Source organism: Kogia breviceps, chromosome 12 (genome assembly GCF_026419965.1).
Source record: "Kogia breviceps isolate mKogBre1 chromosome 12, mKogBre1 haplotype 1, whole genome shotgun sequence".
Lineage (NCBI taxonomy): Eukaryota > Metazoa > Chordata > Mammalia > Artiodactyla > Physeteridae > Kogia > Kogia breviceps.
The window spans coordinates 9,020,016-9,043,420 of NC_081321.1; the positions used below are offsets into that span (position 1 = coordinate 9,020,016).

General features: G+C 43.9%; 2 protein-coding genes across 4 annotated transcripts in view; both read left to right on the forward strand.

The window, feature by feature from the left end:
* Window positions 1-23,405, forward strand: part of DDX47 (DEAD-box helicase 47) — an 89,940-nt gene that overhangs the window by 39,576 nt on the left and 26,959 nt on the right. The gene's annotated exons all lie outside the window — the stretch shown is intronic.
* Window positions 7,031-12,204, forward strand: APOLD1 (apolipoprotein L domain containing 1). Of its 3 annotated transcripts, none has more exons than XM_059082671.2 (2): window positions 7,031-7,269; window positions 8,511-12,204. In XM_059082671.2, the coding sequence occupies exons 1-2, from the start codon at window positions 7,267-7,269 to the stop codon at window positions 9,252-9,254; spliced, it is 747 nt and encodes a 248-aa protein (XP_058938654.2). In that variant the 5' UTR covers window positions 7,031-7,266; the 3' UTR covers window positions 9,255-12,204. The 3 variants fall into 3 exon arrangements, with proteins under 3 accessions (XP_058938654.2, XP_066864848.1, XP_066864849.1); XM_067008747.1 differs by having other exon boundaries at window positions 7,150-7,269; window positions 8,283-12,204; XM_067008748.1 differs by having other exon boundaries at window positions 7,234-7,269; window positions 7,882-12,204.

Below are 23,405 nucleotides of genomic sequence, written 5' to 3' on the forward strand. Positions count from 1 at the left end.
AACATGAACAATCAACTTTCAGGGTGTTGGAATATATACCCTTGCTTCACTATAATGTTTAATGTGGAATGATTGAATTCTTATTAAAACTAGGCTTTAAACAAAGTTGAAAAAGAAACCCAACATCTAACATTCTCTTGTCTATAAGAGACATGCTAAAAATGAAACTATTCAAATATCTGAGATTTGAGGGAACACTTAAGATTTATTATGCTTCTCTATATACAGAACAAGCAGGTGTTATAATCCAGGTTGCAATGATTGTTGCATATGTCTAACTTGGGAGAAAATGAGTAAGCCTGGGAAAGGAAGAGACAAAGGTAATTGTTTCCCGGTGTCCTGGGAGATGAGAATCTTTATGGCTATCAAAGGGATGTGGACTCAGCTGCAGTCTTTCTGGCACCAGAGAAAAAGGCATGTGGTAAGGATGTTACTATAATAGGGCCCATGGGGCCAACACTTCTGTATTAATGATGTAATGTATGTTTCACCCACATGATCCCAGGTATTCTGTGCAGGTGTGCACACCTGTGGAAGAGAAAGTGGAACAGACTTAAACTGGCTCTAGTTGATCACATTAGGGAGGCTGGGACAATTGAAGAGCTCCCAATGTCAGGTCTGTGCCGAAGAACAAGCAAGATTTTCCAGGAAGAGGCAATTATGATAGATTCTCTCTTTAAAAAGAAAAATCCTATTATCAAGCAGTGATTTTCAAAATTATATTATATTGAATTAAAAACAGGTAAACTGGTCAGTAAAATAGAATAGAGTTTCTAGAAGTAGACGTAAACAACAGAAACAAATCAATAAAAGACAAAGACAGCAATAACACATCTATAGAAAAGCATATTAGGGCTTCCCTGGTGGCGCAGTGGTTGAGAATCCGCCTGCCGATGCAGGAGACATGGGTTCGTGCCCTGGTCCGGGAAGATCCCACATGCCGCGGAGCAACTAAGCCCGTGAGCCATGGCTGCTAGGCCTGCGCGTCCGGAGCCTGTGCTCCGCAACGGGAGAGGCCACAACAGTGAGAGGCCCGCATACCGCAAAAAAAAAAAAAAAAAAAAAAAAAAAAGCATATTACTGTTTTATAAAAGTGAATCATTCTGGGCAGGAATAGCTTAACTCCCATCATGTACTACAATAAACTCCAGGTGGGTCAAATAAGATAAAAAACAAAGCTGTTTTCTTTTTCTTTTTTTCCTCCAAGCATCAGTTTCCCTCTCCCTAATACACCACCCCAACCGTAATTTCCTAGTGTGAATGTTTTTCTGTCTGACTATATGTAGTGTTGGTGGGAGGGTAAAGTTCTGTTACTGTTTTCCATTTGGAAGCTGAAGGTGATTTACCCTTTCTCTAACCACCCAGGACAGCCAGGGAATGGGCCCTTGACCTAAGCTCAACCAATCCAGCGGTCACTCTTAGAACTCTGATTCTGATGCAAGGACAAGAAAGAACAGTGGTTGGTCAATGACACCCGAACAGGTCATTCCAACTACAGAACAGCTGCTGTTCTTCAAGCTCTGGTACTACAGAGCTCCTTGGTCGTTTCCCAATCTCAAGCACGTTCCCTCGGACTCACAGCAATAGTTTGTTTATACTGGCCAGGGTGAGATTCTTTCCATACCCATGTGGAGACTGCAATTCCAAAGAAATAACTGATGAAGGAAAAGACAACATGAAATGGTTGGTGGTGTCACAGTTCATCTCGGCATATCTCCTTTACGAGGAAAGCACTCTGGTAGACGGTCTGACGGTTTGCATTTCTTCCTCTTGCCTCCTCCTATGGGAGAGGTCTACTTCTCTAACCCATTGACCTTGTCTTGGCCATGTGACTTGACTGACCAATAGAATGTAAGTGGATATGATGGGTATCATGTCTGAGCAGAAGCTTTAAGAATGATTTGCCAAATTTTGCTTCCAAAATATATATTTTACATTATCCATTCCATTCTTCTACCAACACTGTCCAAACCCATGCTGATCTTGTTCATCTACTTCAACCGCCTTCTAACTATCTCCTGGCTTTTAGCTGTGTGCCTCTGAAATCCACCCCTCTCACATCTGTCAGTGATGTCAAATCTAACCTTAGCCACAGATTAAAAGCCTTCAATAGTTTCCTCTCCCCGACATGGCGTTTGAGAGCCATCATGACTCGCCTCCTACCTATCCCTTCAGTCTCATCCCTGGACATCCCCGGCTTCCCACTTTACGCTGAGCAATAATAGGAAACTGCCCAAAGCATCCCGAACACTGCACCATGCCTTTGTCCATTCTGTTCTCTTAGCTTGCCCTCTTCTTCCTCCTAATTTTTGTCCAAGTAGTCACTTCTGTTCAACTCTCAAGGTTCAGCTCAATCTCAGTGCTTCTAGAAGGTTGTACCCAGTGCTTTGTAGGCATGCACTTTCCCTGTGCTTCCTCGGTGCACACACCCCTGGCACTTTCCACATGGTATTGAAATTATTTGTTCTGTATCTTTCTTTCCAATGGATTGCCTCCATTCTGGACGGCAGACATGATATCTTATTCAGCTCTTTATCCTCAGAATCTAGCATGATGTCTGGCACGTGTAGGTATTCAATACATGTTTGTGGAGCTGAAATAAACCAAAAAAATGAACCATGGGTATCAGAAAACTGGGAGTAGTGTCATAGCAGCTGGATTCTTACAAAGCTGAAAACATTATAAATTGGTTCTTCTGGAAAGCAGTATGACAGCATACAACAAAAACCATGAAAATGTTCATTCTCCTTCACTTGGTATTTTCTGTTTGTGAATACTCCCCAAAGAAATAATCCAAACAGGGAAAAGTTATGCAGATGTTCCCAGCAACTCTAGTTAAAATAGTGGAAAAAAAACTGGAAGCAATCCAAGTGTCTAATAGGGAAATGACTAAGCGAACAATGGGATTATAACATAGCTATTAAAAATGACAGGGGTGAGGACTATGTCATCATGGAGAAGTGTGTCTCTGCAGGAACGTTAAACGGAAAAAAGAACACAGACCAGTGTTTAAACACTAGTGGTTGAGGATGTGTGGGTACATTAACGAAGATCAGAGGCCAATTTGGAGAAATGAAAATGGATGGCGTTCGATATTCACTGAGTCTTTTCTTTCCTGTGCAGCTCCATGAGTTTATGACAATAATAGTTGAGAGCTCATGCAACACAGATATCTTGCAGAATAAGGGCTCTAGGGACTTCCCTGGTGGCACAGTGGTTAAGAATCTGCCTGCCAGTGCAGGGGACATGGGTTCAAGCCCTGGTCCGGGAAGATCCCACATGCAGCAGAGCAACTAAGCCCGTGCGCCACAACTACTGAGCCTGCGCTCTAGAGCCCATGGGCCACAACTACTGAGCCCACGTGCCATAACTACTGAAGCCCATGTGCCCAGAGCCGGTGCTCCGCAACAAGAGAAGCCACCGCAATAAGCCCGTGCACCGCAACGAAGAGCAGCCCCCGCTCCAGCGAAGACCCAACACAGCCAAAAATAAATAAATAAAGTTTAAAAAAAAGAATAAGAGCTCTAAATTTCCTACCAGGTTCATCAAATTATTATGAAAGTAATGACGTTTCTTCAAGAGAACGAAACACTTTAATTCAACAAGCAAATTTGAGTTTATGTGCTAGAGCACTTACATGCTCATGAAATTTACAAAAAACGTGGGCAAAGATCCTCAGGTGGATGTGTGTTATTATTTTAACTTATTTTTGTTTATTTGGGACTGTACACATTAGGACCTAGTACAAAAGAAAGTCTGAAAGATCTTTGGCCTAAATCTCACATTCACAAATTGTCTCAATTTTACACTTTTGATATTGTCTCCAAAAAGGGTTCTATGTACAGTCACTGAGATAGACTGAGAAAGGTCAAAAGGCAGAAGCCATCATCACATCACTTTAAACCTGTGTCACACTGCCAATGTAGTGCACTGTTTTATAAATCTGTGATTATCTTGTGAAGAGCAAAATGTTGACATTGTCAGATATATTACATTGCAATTAAATGAAATAAACCACAAATTTTTATATCTTGTTTTAAAATTTCTTCTTTTTTATTTTTTTATTGAAGTATAGTTGATTTACAATGTTGTGTTAATTTCTGCTGTAGCGACCAGGATGGATGGTCATACTAAGTAAGTCAGACAGAGAAACACAAATACCGTGTGATCTCGCTTATATGTGGAATCTTAAAAAATGGTACAAATGAACTTATTTACAAAACAGAAATAGAGGCTTAAGAGGGAAGGGATATGGGGATATACGTATACATATAGCTGATTCACTTTGTTGTACAGCAGAAACTAACACACCATTGTAAAGCAAGTATACTCCAATAAAGATGTGAAAAAAAAACCCACAGGGGTAGAAAACAAATTTATGGTTACCAAGGGGGAAGCGGGGGAGGGATAAATTGGGAGATTGGGATCGACATATACACACGACTACATATAAAATAGATAACTAATAAGAACCTACTGTATTGCACAGGGAACTGTACTCAATACTCTGTAATGACCTATATGGGAAAAGAATCTAAAAAAGAGTGGATAGATGTATATGTATAACTGATTCACTTTGCTGTACACCTGAAACTAACACAACATTGTATATCAACTATACTCCAATAAAAGTTAATTTTAAAAATTTCTGCTGTACAGCAAAGTGATTCACTTATACATATATACATTCTTTTCTTTAATATTCTTTTCCATTATGGTTTATCGTAGGATACTGAATATAGTTCTCTGTCCTATACAGTAGGACCTTGTTGTTTATGAAATTTCTTCTTTTTTAAAAAAATTCACTGAGACCCTTAAAAAATGGAGGTGGCCCAGGCCTCTCTAGATCTCTGGGAGGCCCAGAATGTAATGATCACTTTATCTTTAAAATGCGATAGTTTTAACTAGGGGCCCCAAACTAATGGGTTGTTAATAACTTAGCTGTATAAACACCCAACTTACAAACTGCTATCTAGTAGCTGTACGTACTGTTGCTGCTGCCATGTAACCAGTGGTCAGAAAAGTCACAGCTTTTACAGAGGTGGTTCACAGCCCTGGTAGCAGGTCAGAATCACCTATGTGTTTCAGACCCCACTCCAGGACCTAGGTTCTCCAGGGCTGAAGTCTAGAGATCCCTATGCTTAAAAAGCTTTCTTCCTTTTTTCTTTCCTGCACTGGATTTCCTTACAGTTCCAGGACTCAGAATTCAAGCTCGTACTGTTAATCGTATGGTTTAGCTGCATCATAGGTTTAACAGATCTGAAGGCTAATCTGAAGGTCCATCACCCTTTTCAATGGAACCTCTCCGGGGTGACGTGTTATAAGGGCCCAAGAAACAATTTAGAAAAGAAGTTTGAGGGTGCGGGCCACAGATTTTGGGAGGAACTGCCTATATAACACTTTTAATCAAAATACCTTCAATTATTCCTCAAATTTCTTATTGTGCTTAAATATATGAAAGTAAATAAATACTGAATCTAAGTGTTATGGTCAAGTGTCCATTCTTAGAAATGACGTGAAGCAGCAGGTTTTTACAAGCAGTAAAACCGCAACAAGCCCAAACTGTCAAATGACTGAATTCTTTTTGCTTCATAAAAACGCAAACCTGGAAAATATGGGTTTATAACACAGAGAAAAACAAATTCCAGGATGTGGGCTGAGGTCAGTACACGTGCTGTCCGTTCTCCTGTACCTTCTCCTTTTCTTCCTAGTTGTGTACTATGATTACTGATGCCCTGGAGATGATGACCCTCTCTGTGTCCCAGCACCGTTTGCCATCCATGAAATAAAGATTTATTTGTGCTCATCTAAACCCAAAACAAACAAGAAAATGTCCAGGGCAGTTAGAGGAGCATATGGGAACTGAGAATCAGGGTTACATTGTCTCACCAACTGCCTACCCTACTCCCCACTCACCCTACCTTACATCCCCTTTGGAGTGATTATGTCTATATGGGGTTAGAGGAAGACATTTTCCTACTTCTTACCTCAAAAGCACAGACAGACACAGAAGGCATCTGACTAAAGGTTATGTTTATCCTTTGAGGAGCTGTTACCAGAATATTTGGACTTGGATCAAATTCAGAAAAATCAAGTTCAAAAGGACCATGATTGGGAGTAGCAGTGAAAGCATGGTGTTGATCAATCCAATGTCTAGTTATAATGGTGGCGGATTTAATTGTGTTCCAGAAAGATATGGCTGTTAAGGTTTTCCAGATGAACCAGAGAGCTGAGACAATAATTGTTTACGTTTAAATCCACTTTGGCCTTCCTTATTGGAAGGTAACAGCGTTGTTAGAAGAAGGATGATATATCTGAGAGCCTGTGGTAGGAAGCTTCCGGGCTGAACTGCCACCACCTATGTGATTGCCCCAGAAAGCATCCACAGATGCTATACACGTTTTCCTCTCCCGAATGATCCAGAAAATTGCCCTTCAGCCCGTGCTTCGTTACGTGGGGTAGAATGCATTCATGTAACTATTGCCTGGGCTACAATTGCTGCTTCAGATGAAAACCCAGGAAGCCGAATCCCTGCTGCTGTTGAAAGTGTATAATTAGCTCCTTGTGCAGCCTGACCCCACTGATTTTTTTCTGACGCATTTGGCTTGAGGTGTGACCTTTCTGGGCCCTCCAATATCTTCTCCACAGCTGGAGATGCCCCGAACTGCACGCAGCACTTCCCGCGGGCTGAGGAAGTGCATTCCGAGGGCTGCGCGTAGACTGAATCACGTGTTCCAAACGCTCACGGATTCACGGTGCTTCTTTTAAAATACAGGAGTGAGTTGTGAGTGGCTCTGTTAAGACATAAGAGAATCCCCTCCTTCCTTTTCCTTTTTTAAAAGTGATTTTTGTCATGGTAGCCTCTCAAGAAACACTGTAATTGGTCAGCCTGGGGTGCGTTAGATGTCCTACCAGATAACGTCATTAGCTATTCTCAGGAGAGGAAAGGCAGGGTATGGCCCCCTGGGACAATGACAACACTTGTTTCAAGTTGGGGAAGAGCCTGTGGTTCTTTTCCTGCGCTTGGGGGAAAGCGAACACACAATGTTCATTTCCTAAATACGGGATGTGCTGCGAGGCTGGTGTGTCATTTTCCACCATGTCACATCCTTCTGGATGGAGGCAGCAGGGGCCAGGACAGGAAAAGGCAAATTCTCAGAATGAGACAAGGCTTTCCCAGGGCAGTCATTGGCTCTCTGGAACTATAAAGCATGCTCATCCAGAAACAGCCTCAGATTTTTCCTTCCCGGAGATAGCCCCAAGTGAATGGTAAGTGGGACACCCGAGTGATGCTGTCTGAAAAATAGCCATTGGACTCGTAATACTGGGGTTCTATCCGCGGTCTGTTATATACTTTGAGTAACTTTGTCTCGTTTTGCTCGGAGGTGTCTTTCTCTGTAAATTTGTCAGTGGTGGGTGGAATTACGGAGGCATGCAAGTAAAGTTAAGACGTAGGAGTCAGGAGACCAAGATTCTAGACTGGGCTCTGAAGAATCAGCTGCATCTAGAATGTGTCTGTGTTTCGATTTCCTCATCTTCCAGTTGAGAGTGATGATTTCTGCCCTGATATCTCACAGTAGTGAAATCTTCCATTTCTGTGGCTTCTGTGCCTCTTCCAAGAAGTTCCTGATAATAAGGAGTACAGTGGATATAAAGGGAGGGATTTTTGGCAACTGGGAAGGATGTACATTTACCCAGGATGTACAGTTCTCTCTGTCAGTCATCTGCAGTTGGCTTCATTTCAACTTGGTACAGGTAGCCCTCAGTGAGTTGTTAAAAAAAATTTTGGCCACTTTTAAAATCGTTCCTCACTTTTAAAGGAAGCTTTCATAATAAAGGGACATAGTGGTGTTAATTTAATGTAATTTATTTTTAATTAAGCACACATCAAAGAATGAAATTTCTGAAGACCCGACGAGCTCTAGTTAGAAGTGGTGCAAACCACATCTTAGGCTTGATTCTAAGAGCCGGGAAGAAAAACAAGCAGAAGAGTTGCTTCACGCAAGCATCTAACTTAGAAAGATGTCGTTTCATTACACTTGATAGACAGTGTGATTTTTGAGTTTTTGGTGGCTTGTGTTTTTCACTCATCAGAGAGAAAAAAAAAAAAAAACCAACCCTTTTGCAATAAGAGTATTGCAAAACTCTTAGGATCCCAGTCTTCATGTAAGGAAAGGGCCTTGTAAAGGGGTACCACATACGGCTTGCAAAGTGTCACCTTCCAGAGAAGAGGCCTTAATATTGCAGTAGACTTCTAATACCACCACTCCCTTATTTAACAGATAATGAAATCCATCCTTGGCGTATCCTGGGAGAAAAAGCGGACAAGAGCATTATTCCTATTGGCTTACTCGGATTTAAGGTCCTGAGAACTGGAGGACTTGACCCAGATTATAGAACGGGTCTTTGAGAACTTGACACATGACTCACTGGAAAATGACCCGTTTCCCCTTGGGTGGAAGCAGCTGTTGTGCTTGACTCCGGGCTAATCGCGTGTCGTGTCCCCGCAGGGTATGGAGGGGCCAGAGGCCCGGGAGCTGCAGGGCGCGGATGCGCTGCGCCGCTTCCAGGGCCTGTTGCTGGACCGCCGCGGCATGCTGCACGGGCAGCTGCTGCGCCTGCGCGAGGTGGCCCGGCGCCTCGAGCGCCTCCGCCGGCGTTCCCTGGGGGCCTACGTGGCGGGCAGCTCGCTGAGCGCGGCGGGCGCGGTCGCAGCCATCGTGGGACTCTCGCTCAGCCCCGTCACCCTGGGGGTCTCTCTGCTGGCGTCGGCCGTGGGGCTGGGGGTGGCCACCGCCGGAGGGGCCGTCACCATCACGTCCGACCTCTCCCTGATCTTCTGCAACTCCCGGGAGCTGCGGCGGGTGCAGGAGATCGCGGCCACCTGCCAGGACCAGATGCGCGAGATCCTGAGCTGCCTCGACTTCTTCCTTCGCGGGCAGGGCCGCGGGGACCGCCAGCTGCTGCAGAGCGGGACGAACGCCTCCATCGCGCTGTACAACTCGGTCTGCTTCATCGTCTTCTTTGGCTCCCGCGGTTTCCTCATCCCCAGGCGGGCCGAGGGTGCGACCAGGATTAGCCAGGCCGTGCTGAAGGCCAAGATCCAGAAACTGGCCGAGAGCCTGGAGTCTTGCACCGGGGCTCTGGACAAGCTCAGCGAGCAACTGGAGTCCAGAGTCCAGCTCTACACGAAGAGCAGCCGTGGCCACGACCTCAAGATCTCTGCTAACCAGTCCGCTGGGCTGTTTTTCTGAGAATATCTTTTCCCCCTAATGACCGAGGCCAGAAACCATCCCCATGGGATGCTCCAGATTTGTAGCTCCCTCAGGAAAACACCAAGTTGGGTTAGGAGCTGAGTGCAAAGGATGAGAAAAACTGTTCTTCAAGTGAGGGATGGGCATGTGTCCTCCCAAACCTTCTTTTCCCATCACCGTGACATCCTGTCTGGGGCTGAGGGCTAGGGACTTTTTACCTGCCTGCTCCTGGTGGGCTATGTGACGTGAAAACCATTTTTCCTTTATCATAACCGTTCAGTCTTCACACCGCTGGGCACTCCTGATTTAAGGGTGTTGCAGCATCCCTGCCCCAGCCCCGGTGGGTGGTTTGAGCCGAGGCTGGAGAGGGTTGCAGACATCACCACCCTTTGGGTCTTCTCCAAGCCCCACTAGGCTTTGAAGTCCTCAAAATACCTCTAAGAGGAGACACTAGCTTTAAAACCTCTCTGCCAGAGTTTCTGAGTACAAAGAAATCCAGAATCCAGAGCAAATCAGACCCTCTCGGAACTGTGTAGGAGGGTTCAGAAGCCAAGAGAGGCACCTCCTGCTAACATGTGTCCCCTCCCCTCTCAGCGTGCCCACTCATAGATCCAGCCTGGGGGTGGAGTGGACCTTCTTGGGTGTCTTCATAACCAGACCTCCAAGGTACTCTGAGAGGGGAAACCAACCAAACGGTCACCTAAGTCCCGCCCCCTTGCAGAAGAAACTGAGGCCAAGGAAGAGGAAATGACTAACAGCTTCATTTACTGACATCATAGCCTAGAATAGGGAGCAATGGCTTTTGAGTTAGTCCTGGGTTTACTGTCTGAGACTGGTCTGTAAAATGGATGCTAAAACCTCACCCCGTTGGGAGGTATTAAGTGAGATAAAGTGCCAAGCACAGTGTCTGGGTCACAAAGTGTGGCCCCTGGGCTGGCAGCATCACCTGGGGACTTGTTAGAAAGGCAAATTCTTGGCCTCAACTCTAAGGAGTCAGAAATTCTGGAGGTGGGGCGCAGCAACCTGTGTTTCAACAAGCTCTTGGGGGTGATTTGATGCCTGATAAGGTTTGAAAACCGCTGCAAGGGATGTTGGTTTCTGATCCTCTGATGAGCTTTCACGGAGTCTGTAGCCTCTCTGGGCTCCGTGGTCTTCAGAGCCATTCACAAAAGGTCAAGGACAGTGTCCCAGAAGTAAAAGAAAGAAGGTGCGTGGGGACGATTGTGTCAATGCTTCCTGGGGCAATTTCCTACCTGGTGAACTAAGGGATGTAACAGAATCAGCCCTTTAGAGGGCAGTGTTGCCCACTCGTTGTAAAAACTGGTACAGAAAGGAATGTGAATTTAATGGAAATTGACCTTTATTACCTTCTCTGAAAACCTCCAGACCATTTTTTAATTATTTATTTTAAGTTTCTTATTTAATGACTGTTTTTTATTAACATTTAATTTTATTTGACCACAACATTAGAAAATAATAGGAATAGCAAGTTGCTGAATGGGAGACTACTGGGGTTCTTTTTGGGAGATGAAGTTGAGTTTGCCTTTCTCAGGTGGGCCAGGAGCTGGAAATAGCATTGCTTTCCTTGAATAAGTCTCTCTCCTTCAGAGGGGAATTTTTTCCCCCAGTGTTTTAAATGATCCTTTTAAGTAAATGTGGGAAGTTCTGAAATAGAGAGACCAGGAGCTGAATTTAAGCTTACAAATGGAGGCTTGACTTGTCAATATAGAGGTGATGCAAGCATATCTATCCTGAAGGTACAAGACTTTGCCCGCAGATAACGCTTGACCTGAAAAGCCTTCCCTATTTAGTTCAGGGGGGGAGAAAAACCAATTAGAGGCATATGAAGGAAGCACTTGGAAGCCTGATGTCTTGTGAAGTTGGGTTTTATGGGAGATAGACAAATTAGCTTGTGTTAGGATGGTGACGTGTTATATCTTCACTTTGGGAGCTGTAAGAAATCTGTAAACTGTCTATTAGAAAATACTTCCAATTTCTTCAATTTCCATTCCTACAAATGTATTGTTGAAAAGTCTTTGGGACCACACACACAAAAAGGCTTGGCTGTATTATTGAAATATCTAAGATGCTTTAAATTTACCCAGTGGACCGCCGTGCTTCCCAATGATGGCAGGGTGTCTGAGGAAGTGTAATTGCAGTGCTGGGGAGAGGGGTTGATGTTTCTGTATTTTTATTTTTCCTATAAATGGCAATGGCTCTGTATCCTGGTTTATTTTGAAGCTGGTACCAGTTGTTTTTCTTTAAACTGCTGTCACTCCCTAGATTGCCTTGCACAGATGCTAGCATTTTAGATGTGACCAGAATGTACTTCACAGGGTTGTGTTATGTTATAAAGGTACAATCACTGCCTAACCTCATCTTTTATTAATGCTTAAGTTTCAATTATATTCTTCCAGTGCCTGAGCTGTTCCCTAGAAATAAACTGGGCACTTTTGGAAGCCCCAGCCTCAGCAGCAGCAACAGCAACCATTTCATGTTATTAGGGTATTTTGCGTGTATCAAAGTCTTAAACTCTTGAAGTTATAATTTCAGTGACCCACTGCACGTCTAAGGCAGGGTGTCTACTTTGGAACAATACTTTGCACGTTATAGGAGCTCAGTCAATGCATTTGAATAATTTAATGAACTGCTTAACCATATTAAGAGGAATTTGTTGATAATGAAAGAGCATCTATCCTCTTATGTGTCTGTTATAAAGATGGAAGCCTCTACTAGGATTTAAGTCAAGTTCAGTTAAATGGATCCTAGAGACAAGCATTTCCTTTATTTCTTTTGTGGGAATGTGAATAAGGCTTTTCCTTAAGGCCTTCGTTCTATAAAACAGATTGAAATGGTATGTTGTAAAGGGAAGAAAAGAAAGGGGTATTTAGATTACAAGTGTACTTCAGAAAAATATCCGAGTTCGAAAAATAAATATGTTCATACTGAAGGTTTAAGTGCTTCTGTTGATTTCTGGGGTTTACAATCATTGGGATTGTTTTCTTTCACAATAAAGGAGATTCATTTGGTTCTGCATTTCAAGGATTCAGTAAAGCTACATTCTACTCTATTAAAAAGATAATCCCTAGCAGACATTTCTGATTCTAATCACTTTGATGCATTTGTCCTCAGGCACCTGTCATTTACAATGTGGTAAATGTCAAAGTCAAAAGTATTTACTGGGAGAAAAAAGAGAAGGAAGAGTGGTGTAGAAGGCGCTCTAGATCAGATATGTCAAACAATTTGTCAACTTGATATATTTCTCACTCAAAGCCTTGGCGTGAAAAGAAAGTAGAAGGAATGGAGATGTTGAGAGAAAGACATTGTGCAGAGATAAATGGGGATGCCGTTAAATGCAGCAAAGTTTGAATTCCACATTTTTTTCCCAATGTAGCAAAATCAGTCCTTCCCTTTATTGAAATAAATTGCCCAGTCCTCAAACATCTTCTTCTTTTTTTCGGCCGTGCTATGCTGGCTTGTGAGATCTTATTTCCCCGACCAGGGATCAAACCTGGGCCCGGCAGTGAAAGCACCGAGTCCTAACCGGACCACCAGGGAATTCCCAACTTCTTCTTCTTCTTCTTTTTTAAAAATATTTTCTGATTCTTTAAAATTAAAAAAAAAATTTTTATTGAAGTATTGATTTACTCAAACTTCTCGATCTTCTTGGAATTAATTACCTAACCTCATGTTTGCCTGTGTATAAATTAGTAACTTTGAAAAACGGCAGAGGTTTAATTATTTTTACTTAGAATATTCAGCATCAAACTGTATAGATCAATTTTTAAAGAGTTATCAACTCATGTATAAGAATTCTCTTATTATCTAGAAATCAGACTTCCAGCAGTTTCAAACCTTTGAACATAATTACAACCTGAGAAGTAACTGATTTCAGAATCCCAGAATCAGCCAAATTAGGCTTCACAAAACCCAAACACTAGAGAGAGGCAGAGAGGGAAGGCAAGGGGCAGCACCTGTATTAGGAAGGCAAAACTCTCCCAGGAGTCTCCAAGGGACTTCACCTGGCAAGTCACTGATGCGGTTCCGTACGCGGGCCTCTCACTGTTGTGGCCTCTCCCGTTGCGGAGCACAGGCTCCGGACGCGCAGGTTCAGCGGCCACGGCTCACGGGCCCAGCCGCTCTGCGGCAGGTGGGATCTTCCCGGACCGGGGCACGGACCCGCGTCCCCTGCATGGGCAGGCGGACTCTCAACCACTGAGCAAGTCACTGATCTTAACCGTACAAAGCAAGCTGGGAAATGTAGTACTTTTAGCTAAGAACTAGCTGTTCCCAAAATACCTAGGATTCTGTTTGTAACGGAGGATGGACATTGGGTCGAGGGGCCAGCAGTCCAAACAAAGAGCCGACAGTGGTTGCTGCAGTGAGTTGAGAACTTCTGCTGAAGGTAATCTGGAGGTAATCTCGTTATGAGTGCCAGCCTGAGTCCACATCTTGGAAACATCCCTGGATGTTGCACTGTTAATGACTGTGCAACCAAAAAAAGAAAAAAAAAAAGGCTGTGCTGGCAGGATCCTAGATGTTTGCAAAGGCCAGCCACAAGCTGGGGCCGTATCTTTGCTAAAGCATATGGTATTCCTGTCATAAGGAGTAACCTTTTACTTAATTGCAATAAATCTCTCCTTGTTGAGTTGACAGGAGGTTGGAAAATTGTTACTTTTTGCTCCTGGCAAATTCATAAGAGGACCGTGAACCCTGCTGTGGCCTGGACTAGGACAAAGAGTGAGCCCTAAGATCTGGAAATAATCCCTTAGCAACCAGAGAGTTGTTAGAAGAGGGGAAATTGTGCTGTTGAAGCGAGACCCCTAAGGGGCAGGAATGAAACTTAGGGACCCTCAGAATCCCCCAGTTACGTCTGGCATTAGCACTGGGTTGTGGAGAGAAGCCCTTCCAACGTGGTCTTGCCTGTACAGGTAAAGCTTGTCCACACGAAGCTACGCCTGCAGAGAATGATGTTTAATCCCATTCTGTATTTCCAGCGTAACCCCAGGGATGGGAGTGCAGGCAGGTCTGCAACCTGATTTGCCCCAGAACTTTAGCGATGAGTCATGGCCAAGGTCTCTGACCCTCAAGAGCACAGGGCAGCCACAGCAGGACTTGTTCCAGCATTTGTGCACATCCAGTTGCTAAATTAATAAAACAGTTGTAACTGGGAGAAGCATTTTGTGTAAAGGGAGTTGGGGAAGGGCAGTGATATCTAAAATCTTTCTTTTAGGCTCCAAATTTCTTGTGCCAGTTTCCCTGGTTGACATGGGGACACTTATTAAAACTGATCTTGTTATTCAAACTGCACTGAACTTATTTACAAAACAGAAACAGACTTACAGATATCAAAAAACAAACTTATGGTTACCAAAGGGGACACGTGGGTGGTGGGGGAGGGATGAACCGGGAGATTGTCATGAACACACACACACACACACACACACACACACACACACACACACACTATGTATAAGATAGATAACCAACGAGGACCTACTGTATAGCACAGGGAACTCTACTCAATATTCTGAGATAACCTATATGAGAAAAGAATCTAAAAGAGAATGAATATATGTATATGTATAACTGAATCACTATGCTGTACACTTGAAACTAACACAACATTGTAAATCAACTCTCCTCCAATAAAATTAAAATTTAAAAAACCCACACTGTCCAAATTTCATTACAGAACAATACTTTTCTAAATGCTTAAATAAAATGACATCTAGATAATAAAGTTAGAAAATAAATGTGGATATTTAAAGATGATAATCATAGTTAACATTTATGGAAAACTTACTGGGTATTGTTCTAAGTACAATTTGACATGTGTTATCACACTTACAAACATCTTATGAGGCAGACACTATAATTACCGCATATTATTAGATCAAGAAAGTAAAGAACTGAAAGGTTGTACGGCTAGCAAGAGCTGCCCCAGGATTTGAATCCTGGTAGCCTGACTCCAGAGTTATGCCCTTAGTTCTTCTGAGGCCAAGTATATTCCTAATATAAAATAATGCCCCACAAGAGTGACAACATTAATAACAAGGCTGACAGATTCATTCATCCAGAAAACATTTATTGAGTACTCACCTTGCATCACCTACTGTCATTTGCGAGCAATGCAGGCAGGGTTCTAGATCTCATGGCCCCAACAATCTGGCCATTCAGGTAGGGTATACTCTGATACCGGTAGGTTAATCGATAAGAAATTAGAATGCAGTTTTGCAAATGGCTGGTATGTGCAAACGGCAATATAGGTGCAATTTGAAAATGATGAAACTTCAGTTTGGATTGTAAAAACTGGTGCATAGGTATTTTGTAATGCTGCCCCAGACGTCCCAAATGTGGCAACATTCTTGTGAACAAAACACATGAAACGGAAGGATGTGATTAATGAGAGAGTTTTGCTAAGTGTTGATGTGTTGGGACGAAGGTATGGAAAAAGCCCACGCAGGCATGAATAAAGGAATTACTGGTTCAACAGGCTTTTCCAGATCTTGCATAAAAACCTCTGAAAATGAAACTTCTTGGGGTCATTCCATCGAAACTACCACTGAACCTGCTTGTCAGTTTTCTTCCTGTTAGGGGTGTGTATTCAATTTCAGTGTGGCAGCTAGGAACTAAATCTGCTGGACACTTGTGGGTGAGTAGACAGGTGTGGATAGGAATAAGACTCTAATAATCATAAAATTATTCAAAATAATAATGCTTTGTCTCTGGATGATTTGTTTTTAACATTGCTCCCTGAGCTTTTGCATGGCAAACACTATTAATTGTTGGACTTTCATTCTTTTTTTTTTTTACCATCAACAAGTTATTGATTTTCAAGACCTCAAGGAAAGCATTTCTGTTGATTTCTCTGTTACTCAAAGGAGCTTTCTTTGATGTTTGAACACCTCTGGCAATTCACACTCTACCATCATCTAATTCACTGGAGGGAATTCTCTGGCAGTCCAGTGGTTAGGACTCCGTGCTTCCACTGCCAGGGGCCCGGGTTCGATCCCTGATCAGGGAACTAAGATCTTATAAGCCGTGTGGCATGGCCAGAAAAAAAAAAAAAAAATCACTGGAGCAGGATTGGGTATGAAGTCTTGGAAAATCTGAAGCAGATATGTTAAGATTGATGTAGCTATATGAAAAAAAAAAATTACTAACCTTTTAAACTACAATTTAATTTATGTTTAAGACTTTCTTCCCCTAAGTAGAATTTTAGAGTATATTGAATATTTTAGGTGACATTGTAAAAAGGTGAAATAGTATAAAAAATGATTTTATCTTTCATTTGTTCCACATTTATTTATATATTATGAAAGGATTCAGTCTTCTCTAAAATTGTGTACCCCAAAAGAATAACAAGCAAAGACATTAGCAGACAATATAAAAAAAAGAAAACCATGTACAGATGGTCAATAAATAGGACTGTCATTCTTTCTAACTTCTCTGCAGTTTTGACACTGTTGGCTACCCAGTTCTTAGAAGACTCTTCTGTCTTGAATTCTGTAACACCTTTCTGATTTTTCTCTCTGTTTAGCTTCTTTGATTGTTTTCTTTCTCTTCTATTCCTACACTTCATACCAGTCTGCTACTTTCCCACTTCCATCATGCAGTCTGAGTCTTTCACATCCAGTGTTTCACTAGTCCTAGGTTGGATGTTGATATGAAGGAGAGCAGTGCTAAAGGATTCTCTTGTGTCACTTTGAATTTGTTGAGTATTAGATGAGATAAAAACGAAGATGAAGATCCCTGACTGAGTAAAGCAGGTGCAGGGAGCCTGTATGAAAAAGACAGTCCAAGCTGTTTCCTCCTACCCTGTTCTCCTCATTGGAGTGCGACACTTTGATTTCAGCCAGATGTGGTCTTGTACTTATCTGGATAGCTAAGAGCAATCTGTTTCTATCTCAAACAGACTTGTCACATGGTACCTTTTATTAGAGATATGTGTGCCTACTCGAAGGCTCTTCAGGACAGAAACAATATCTCGGATATCATTAAGCCTTCCCACAGTGTCTCTCCAGCTTGTGCACCAGGAGATGCTCCAGAAGCATTTGGCGACTGAATGAACCAATGAACAAGCACTCTTCATCCACACGGGTATATGGGCATTGCTTCTCAGCGCATCTAAAGCTAAACACATCCTCCTTCTCCTCTGCAAAACTGGCCCAGTTTCACAACCCTTCTACTTCTGTCAAAGGCAACATCAGTATCCCAGCTGCCTACCTTGAAATCTCATTCTTATCTCCCAGCCTTCCCCTCCCTTATTTCTCTGATATACCTTTGCCAAGGTGCATCCTTCCCCTTCAATGTCTCTCCGGTGCATTCTGGTCCATTCCACTGCTACCCTAACCCACATAGGCTTTTACCTCCTAACACTCCCAACTACCTTCAAACTGGTTTTCCCGATTCCAGGTTCTTTCCGCTCAAATTCATGCTATACTCCAATCCTTGATTCATTAACATAAATCATGGATTTCCTCATATTACAATCTAATGGAACGTCACCTTACCTAAAACTTGACGCTGAATTTTTTTTTTTTTTTTTTGCGGTATGCGGGCCTCTCACTGTTGTGGCCTCTCCCGTTGCGGAGCACAGGCTCCGGACACGCAGGCTCAGCGGCCACGGCTCACGGGCCCAGCCGCTCCGCGGCACGTGGGATCTTCCCGGACCAGGGCACGAACCCGTGTCTCCTGCATCGGCAGGCGGATTCTCAACCACTGCGCCACCAGGGAAGCCCTTGACGCTGAATTTGAACACACACCCCAGAGAGGGTTCCTGTGATGTTTGTTATATTTTAACAGTGGATTATGATGGGTGATGTTGAGAAGGGCTAAGATGAACTTAATCCTGTGGGGTTTTTTTCATTTCATTTATTTGTTTATTTATTTTGGCTGCTCCGGGTCTTAGCTGTGGCACGCGGACTTCTTAGTTGCGGCATGTGAACTCTTAGTCGGGGCATGCACGTGGGCCCTAGTTCCCCGACCAGGGATCGAACCCGGGCCCCCTGCATTGGGAGTGCAGAGTCTTACCCCCGGACCACCAGGGAAGTCCCAATCCTGTGGTTTTAATGGAAAAAACAATAAAGTACTTTAGGGACTTTGCAAAAAGGGCCGAATCTGGAAGAACAGGTCCTAGGAGGGAGGAGCCTTAGGAGAGGGGTGAAGGTGGAAAGCAGAGGGCAAGCAGCTGGGATAGGCAGGGTTGGGCCATCCCTAGGGGAATATCCTCCATGAAGCTGCAGGTATCCTGGTTTTGAGTGACCTGGAGGGAAGAATCAGACCACCACATACCAACAAAACCAACTGTTTGCAGGACCTTCGATGGTGAGAAACAGGAGAGAGGAAAGGTAGTTGAAACTGATGTCTTACCTCCAGAGGCTCTTAAACCTGGGCGGTTGGCATAGAAAGGATATGCACGCCCAGCTCTAGGTCAGCACTGTTTTGTAGCTGAATCATAAATCTATAGGGCTGACGATGAACTTCCTGACCTCTGAAAGATTTCCTCCCCAGAGAGGCCTCCTTTGAAACGCATGTTATCCAAAGAAGAGAAGACTTCAGAGTGACCTGGGGTTCCACGTCCCTCCTCTCCAATGTGACCAATTCTGTAAGCTCTGTCTTGAAGTTGCTAATCCACATTCACCTCTCAGAACAGGAAGAGGGGGACACCGGTGTGCAGGAGCTGCTAAGTGAGATTTTTCCTTTGTGTACCTTTCCTTTCCTTTGTGTACCTTTCCTTTCCTTTCCTTTCCTTTGTGTACCTTTCCTTTCCTTTGTGTACCACCATCAGATTGGACCTTGTCCCCATACCACTGCCTTACACATGGAAAGCTGTTGGGCTTCTGTCCTCACCAGGGGTGAGCAGTCTTGGCTCAGGGTAATAACCTGTCTCCAGAAGCTCAATTTAGTTCACGACACCTTTTACACACAAGGATATGGCCTTTCCACATCACAATGGCTGCTTCATCTCTGCTTCCTCATCCCCTCCCATATACACTACACACCTGCAGACACTTGGATATTCATTCATTCAACAAAATAGTTATTGAGTGCCTACTATTTGCTTGGTATATTTCTAGGCACCGAGCATAGAGTAGTGAACAAAAACAGTCACATGTCTTGACTATCATGGACTTTGATTCTAGTGATGATAGGGAGCACAGACATAAAGAAATAAATGTCTGGTTTGCAAGATGGTGTGTATTTGTTTGTGATTGCTGCTGTAACAAGTTATTGCAAACTTAGTGGCTTAAACTAACACAAACTAATTTTCTTACAGGCAGAAGTCTGATGTGGCTCTCACTGAGCTATAACATGAAGTAGTTGACAGGGCTATGATCCTATCTGGAGGATCTCAGGGAGGATCTGTCTTCTTGCCTTTTCCACCTTCTAGAGGCTGCTGCTTTCCTCAGCTCGTGACCCTCTTCCACCCTCTTCAAAGCCTGCAATGATGGATTGAGTCCTTCTCCACTGTGCTACTCTGAACTTCTGCCTTTTCTTCCACTTTCAGGGCCCTTTGATTACATTGGGGCCACCTGGACAAGCCAAGATTATCTCCCTATTTTAAGGTCAGCTGATTAGTAACCTTTATTCCATCTGTAACCTAATTCCCCTTTGCCATGTAACATAACATGTTCACAGATTCTAGGGATTGGGATGTGTTCACCTTTGGGGTCATTATTCTGCTTACCATTGGAGATAAGTGCCATGAAGATAAACAAAGCAGGGAGGGAGAGAGAGTATGGGGGGGGGGGTTGCAAGACCTCGATGACAAGGTGACACTTGAGTGAAGACCTGAAGTTGGTGGGGGAGAGAGCCAAGAGGGTATCTGAGGACAGAGCATGCCAGGTGAAGGGAACAGAAAGGACAAAGACGCTGAGGCCGATGCAGGCCTGATGTGCTTAAGGAAAAGTGGGAGTGGAACAGGGGAGGGGAAGTGCAGTGAGAGAATGAGTTCAGAGCGATGTCAGCTGGAACATGTAGGGCTTTACAGACAGTTGAAAGGACTTTGACTTTTACTCTGAGATGGGAAATCTTTGGACAGTTTTGATCGGAGTAGTGATCTGATCAGACTTATGTGTTAAAAGGATGCCTTTGCTGCTATGTTGAGAATTCACAGTTGAGGGAGTGTGAGTCGTGGCACGTGAACTAGTTAGGAGGTTGGTTAGCAGACTAGATAGGAGGCAAGTGGACTAGTTAGGAGGCAAGTGGACTAGTTAGGAGGCTATTACAGTAATCCAGGTGAGAGCTGTTGGTGGCTGGGAGTGGAGAAGAGTAGTCAGATTCCACATCTATGATGAAGGTGGGCCAAGAGGACTTGTTGATGCGTTGGATGTGGGAGGGGGGAGAGAGAGACAGGAGTTTGGGCCTGAGTCATTTAGAAGAGTGACACTGCTATTACCTCCCGTGGAGAGGACTGGGAGATGCGAGTCATGGAGAAGTGGAATCAGGAGTTCAGTTTTAGAGACGTCAAGTTTGAGCTACCTGCTGTATCCGGGAGGAAAGATGATGAGACCGTCGAATATATGAGTCTGCAGTTCAAGGAAGGAGGTAGGGGGAGCTATAAACTTGAGGATTCTTAGCAAATGGGAGGCATTGGATGTGACCACTATGGGAATAAGTGGAACTAGAGAATTGAGAGCCTAGGTTCGAGCCCCAGCTGGTCCTCTACCGTTGGGACTGAGAAGGAGTAGCCGGCAAGGCAGGAGACAAATCAGGTGTCCCTGGTATCTTGGAAGCCAAGTGAAAAGGATTTTTCACGGAGGACAGAGCCTGTCAGAGCTGCTGAAGGTCAAGTCAAATGAAGGATGAGAGTTGGCCATTGGGCTTAGCAGCACGGAGGTCACTCCCGACCTTCCAAGTGGGAAAACAGAGGCAAAAGTGGTTTTGAGAGACAAGAATTGGAGGCAGCACAGGTGGACCTCTCTCTTGAAGAGTTTTGCTGTCAAGGGGAACAGAGAAGTGGGCCTTAGTTGGAGGGGGATGTGGGGTCATGAGAAATATTTTTCAAGATGAGGAGAAATAATAGCACGTGTGTGTGCTGTGGGGCTGATCCAGTGGAGAGGGAAGAATTGATAGTGCGGGAGGGAAAAGGGAGACTTGAGAGGAGCGTCCTGGAAGGAGTAAGCGGGGGTGGGATTTAGCCCCAGAGCACAGGTGGAGGCGTGGCCTTCCTTTGGTAGGAACGTTGAAAGCACACCCGGGACTTCCCTGGCGGTCCAGCGGTTGAGACTCTGAGCTTCCGTGCAGGGTGCCCGGGTTCTGATGCCTGGTCGAGGAACCAAGATACTAAGATCTCGCATGCCAAAAAATAAAAAATAAAAAAAGCGCATCCTCCGAACGAGAGGGAAGGCGGGCAGGTGATTTGATTAGATGGGTGTGGGAACTTGTAGTGGAAAACTTGAGGTTTTCTTCATTTTCCCTTGAAATAGGAAGTGAGGTCATGGGACGAGAGTGACAATGGGACAGGAACACGGGATGATTGACAGGTCGTTTAGGAGAGGATGGGCTGAGGAAATGCACGAAGCTTGCCAGGAAGCATGCAGGGCCACTTACAGAGGGACAGTGTGGTGAATGTGTTTCAATGATGTATCATCGGGGAAGCATAGTTCTTTTCCCTCAGAAGGTTGGCTAGTTAGGGTTCTTAGATTCAAAGAACAGAAGCTCTTCCAACTAGTTAAACAGAAAAGGAATTTATTAATTTAGGTTTAGACGTTACATATTACTTGTTAATGCATTCAAGCATAACGAGGAAGAATCTCCAAGAAGGTGAAAGTCAGGTTTGGGGGCAATGCAGCCAGAAACAATGCCCCAAGCTGGAGATCACTGCTCCAGCAGAAACTCCACTGCCACTGTCACTAAGCTAGGATACCTCAGACTGCATGTCTCACAAGCGCTCTGGACACCAGAAGCTTTGCCACTGCTGCCCCCTTAAGCTGGACACCTGTGCCAATGCCAGTGTCCACTTCCTTGCATTGCTCTTTTCTGAACTAAGCTCTGGAGGGGTGTGTCTGCTTGGCAGAGAGCAAGTCATGTGTCTGTGACCTGGGAGAGTGGATTTCTGGTTTCTACTTAAGGAGAAGGACTTGTACGGGGAGAACTTTGCACGTCATTGGAAAATTGTTCAAAAGATTTTGGGCTATCACCAAGCATGAGAAATTGTCCAGGATAGCAGTTAATGTTTTATTTTATCTGTTTATTTCAAACACTTAGACATTAAACTTCTACTTAAATTCATATGCTTCCATTTGAAAGTGTGGCTGGAAGCTGCTGTGTATTATACTTACTATTTCAGTGTGGCAATGGTATCTGGATTGCCAAGGAATTTCTTAAATACCTCCATTTCTAGCAAGTTGTTTTCTAAAAAATTGTGTCTTCATTTAAAATAATACTCATATGAAAGGAATACGAAACAACCAGGAAATCAGGAAATGAGTCAAAGCTGCCTTTCCTTTATTAGCTACCACACAGTATCAAGTGACCTTGAAACTCTAGCTTTTGTGGTTGGTAAGGATTATAAAATAACATTTGAGTTTCCTGCTTGTGTTGATTTCAGGTTAAACCCGTTCTTACATATTTTATTTACATCTCAGAGTATCTTTGATCTGTTCACTGCAATTCTCAGTCTGAGACATCAGGTTTTTTCAGGTACTGGGCATAAAAATCCTTCATCCTAAAAATCCTAGGATGGTAGTAGACGAGGGTTTCTGACCACTGTTCCAGGGCCCAAGTGGCAAGTTTGGTAGAGAAGTGGCTTTACTGCCATGCTGAGCTGCTTCTGGCCACTGCCTAGGGGGTGATGTCTGTCACGGGAGTGGCTTCAGCCTGCCTTGTTAAATGACCCCGCTCCAAGGTCAGTGTCTCCATTTTTTGCCCGAGATTCAGAAATTCCCTGTTCATATAGTTAGCAAATAAATAGGCTCACAGGAGACTAATTTACAAACCATTCTCATATTCATGGAACAAACATTTGCTGAATGCCTGCTTCGTGCAAGGCACTGGGAACGGAGAGCTTATAGTGTGCTAGGAAATCAGACAATAGTGAAGTTCATTTTGGACTAGGTAGTAGTGATGGAAAGGGAGGAGGACTCAAGATAAATTTAGGCAGCTGAGTCTACAGGACTTGCTGATGTGGAGGCTGGAGGAAAG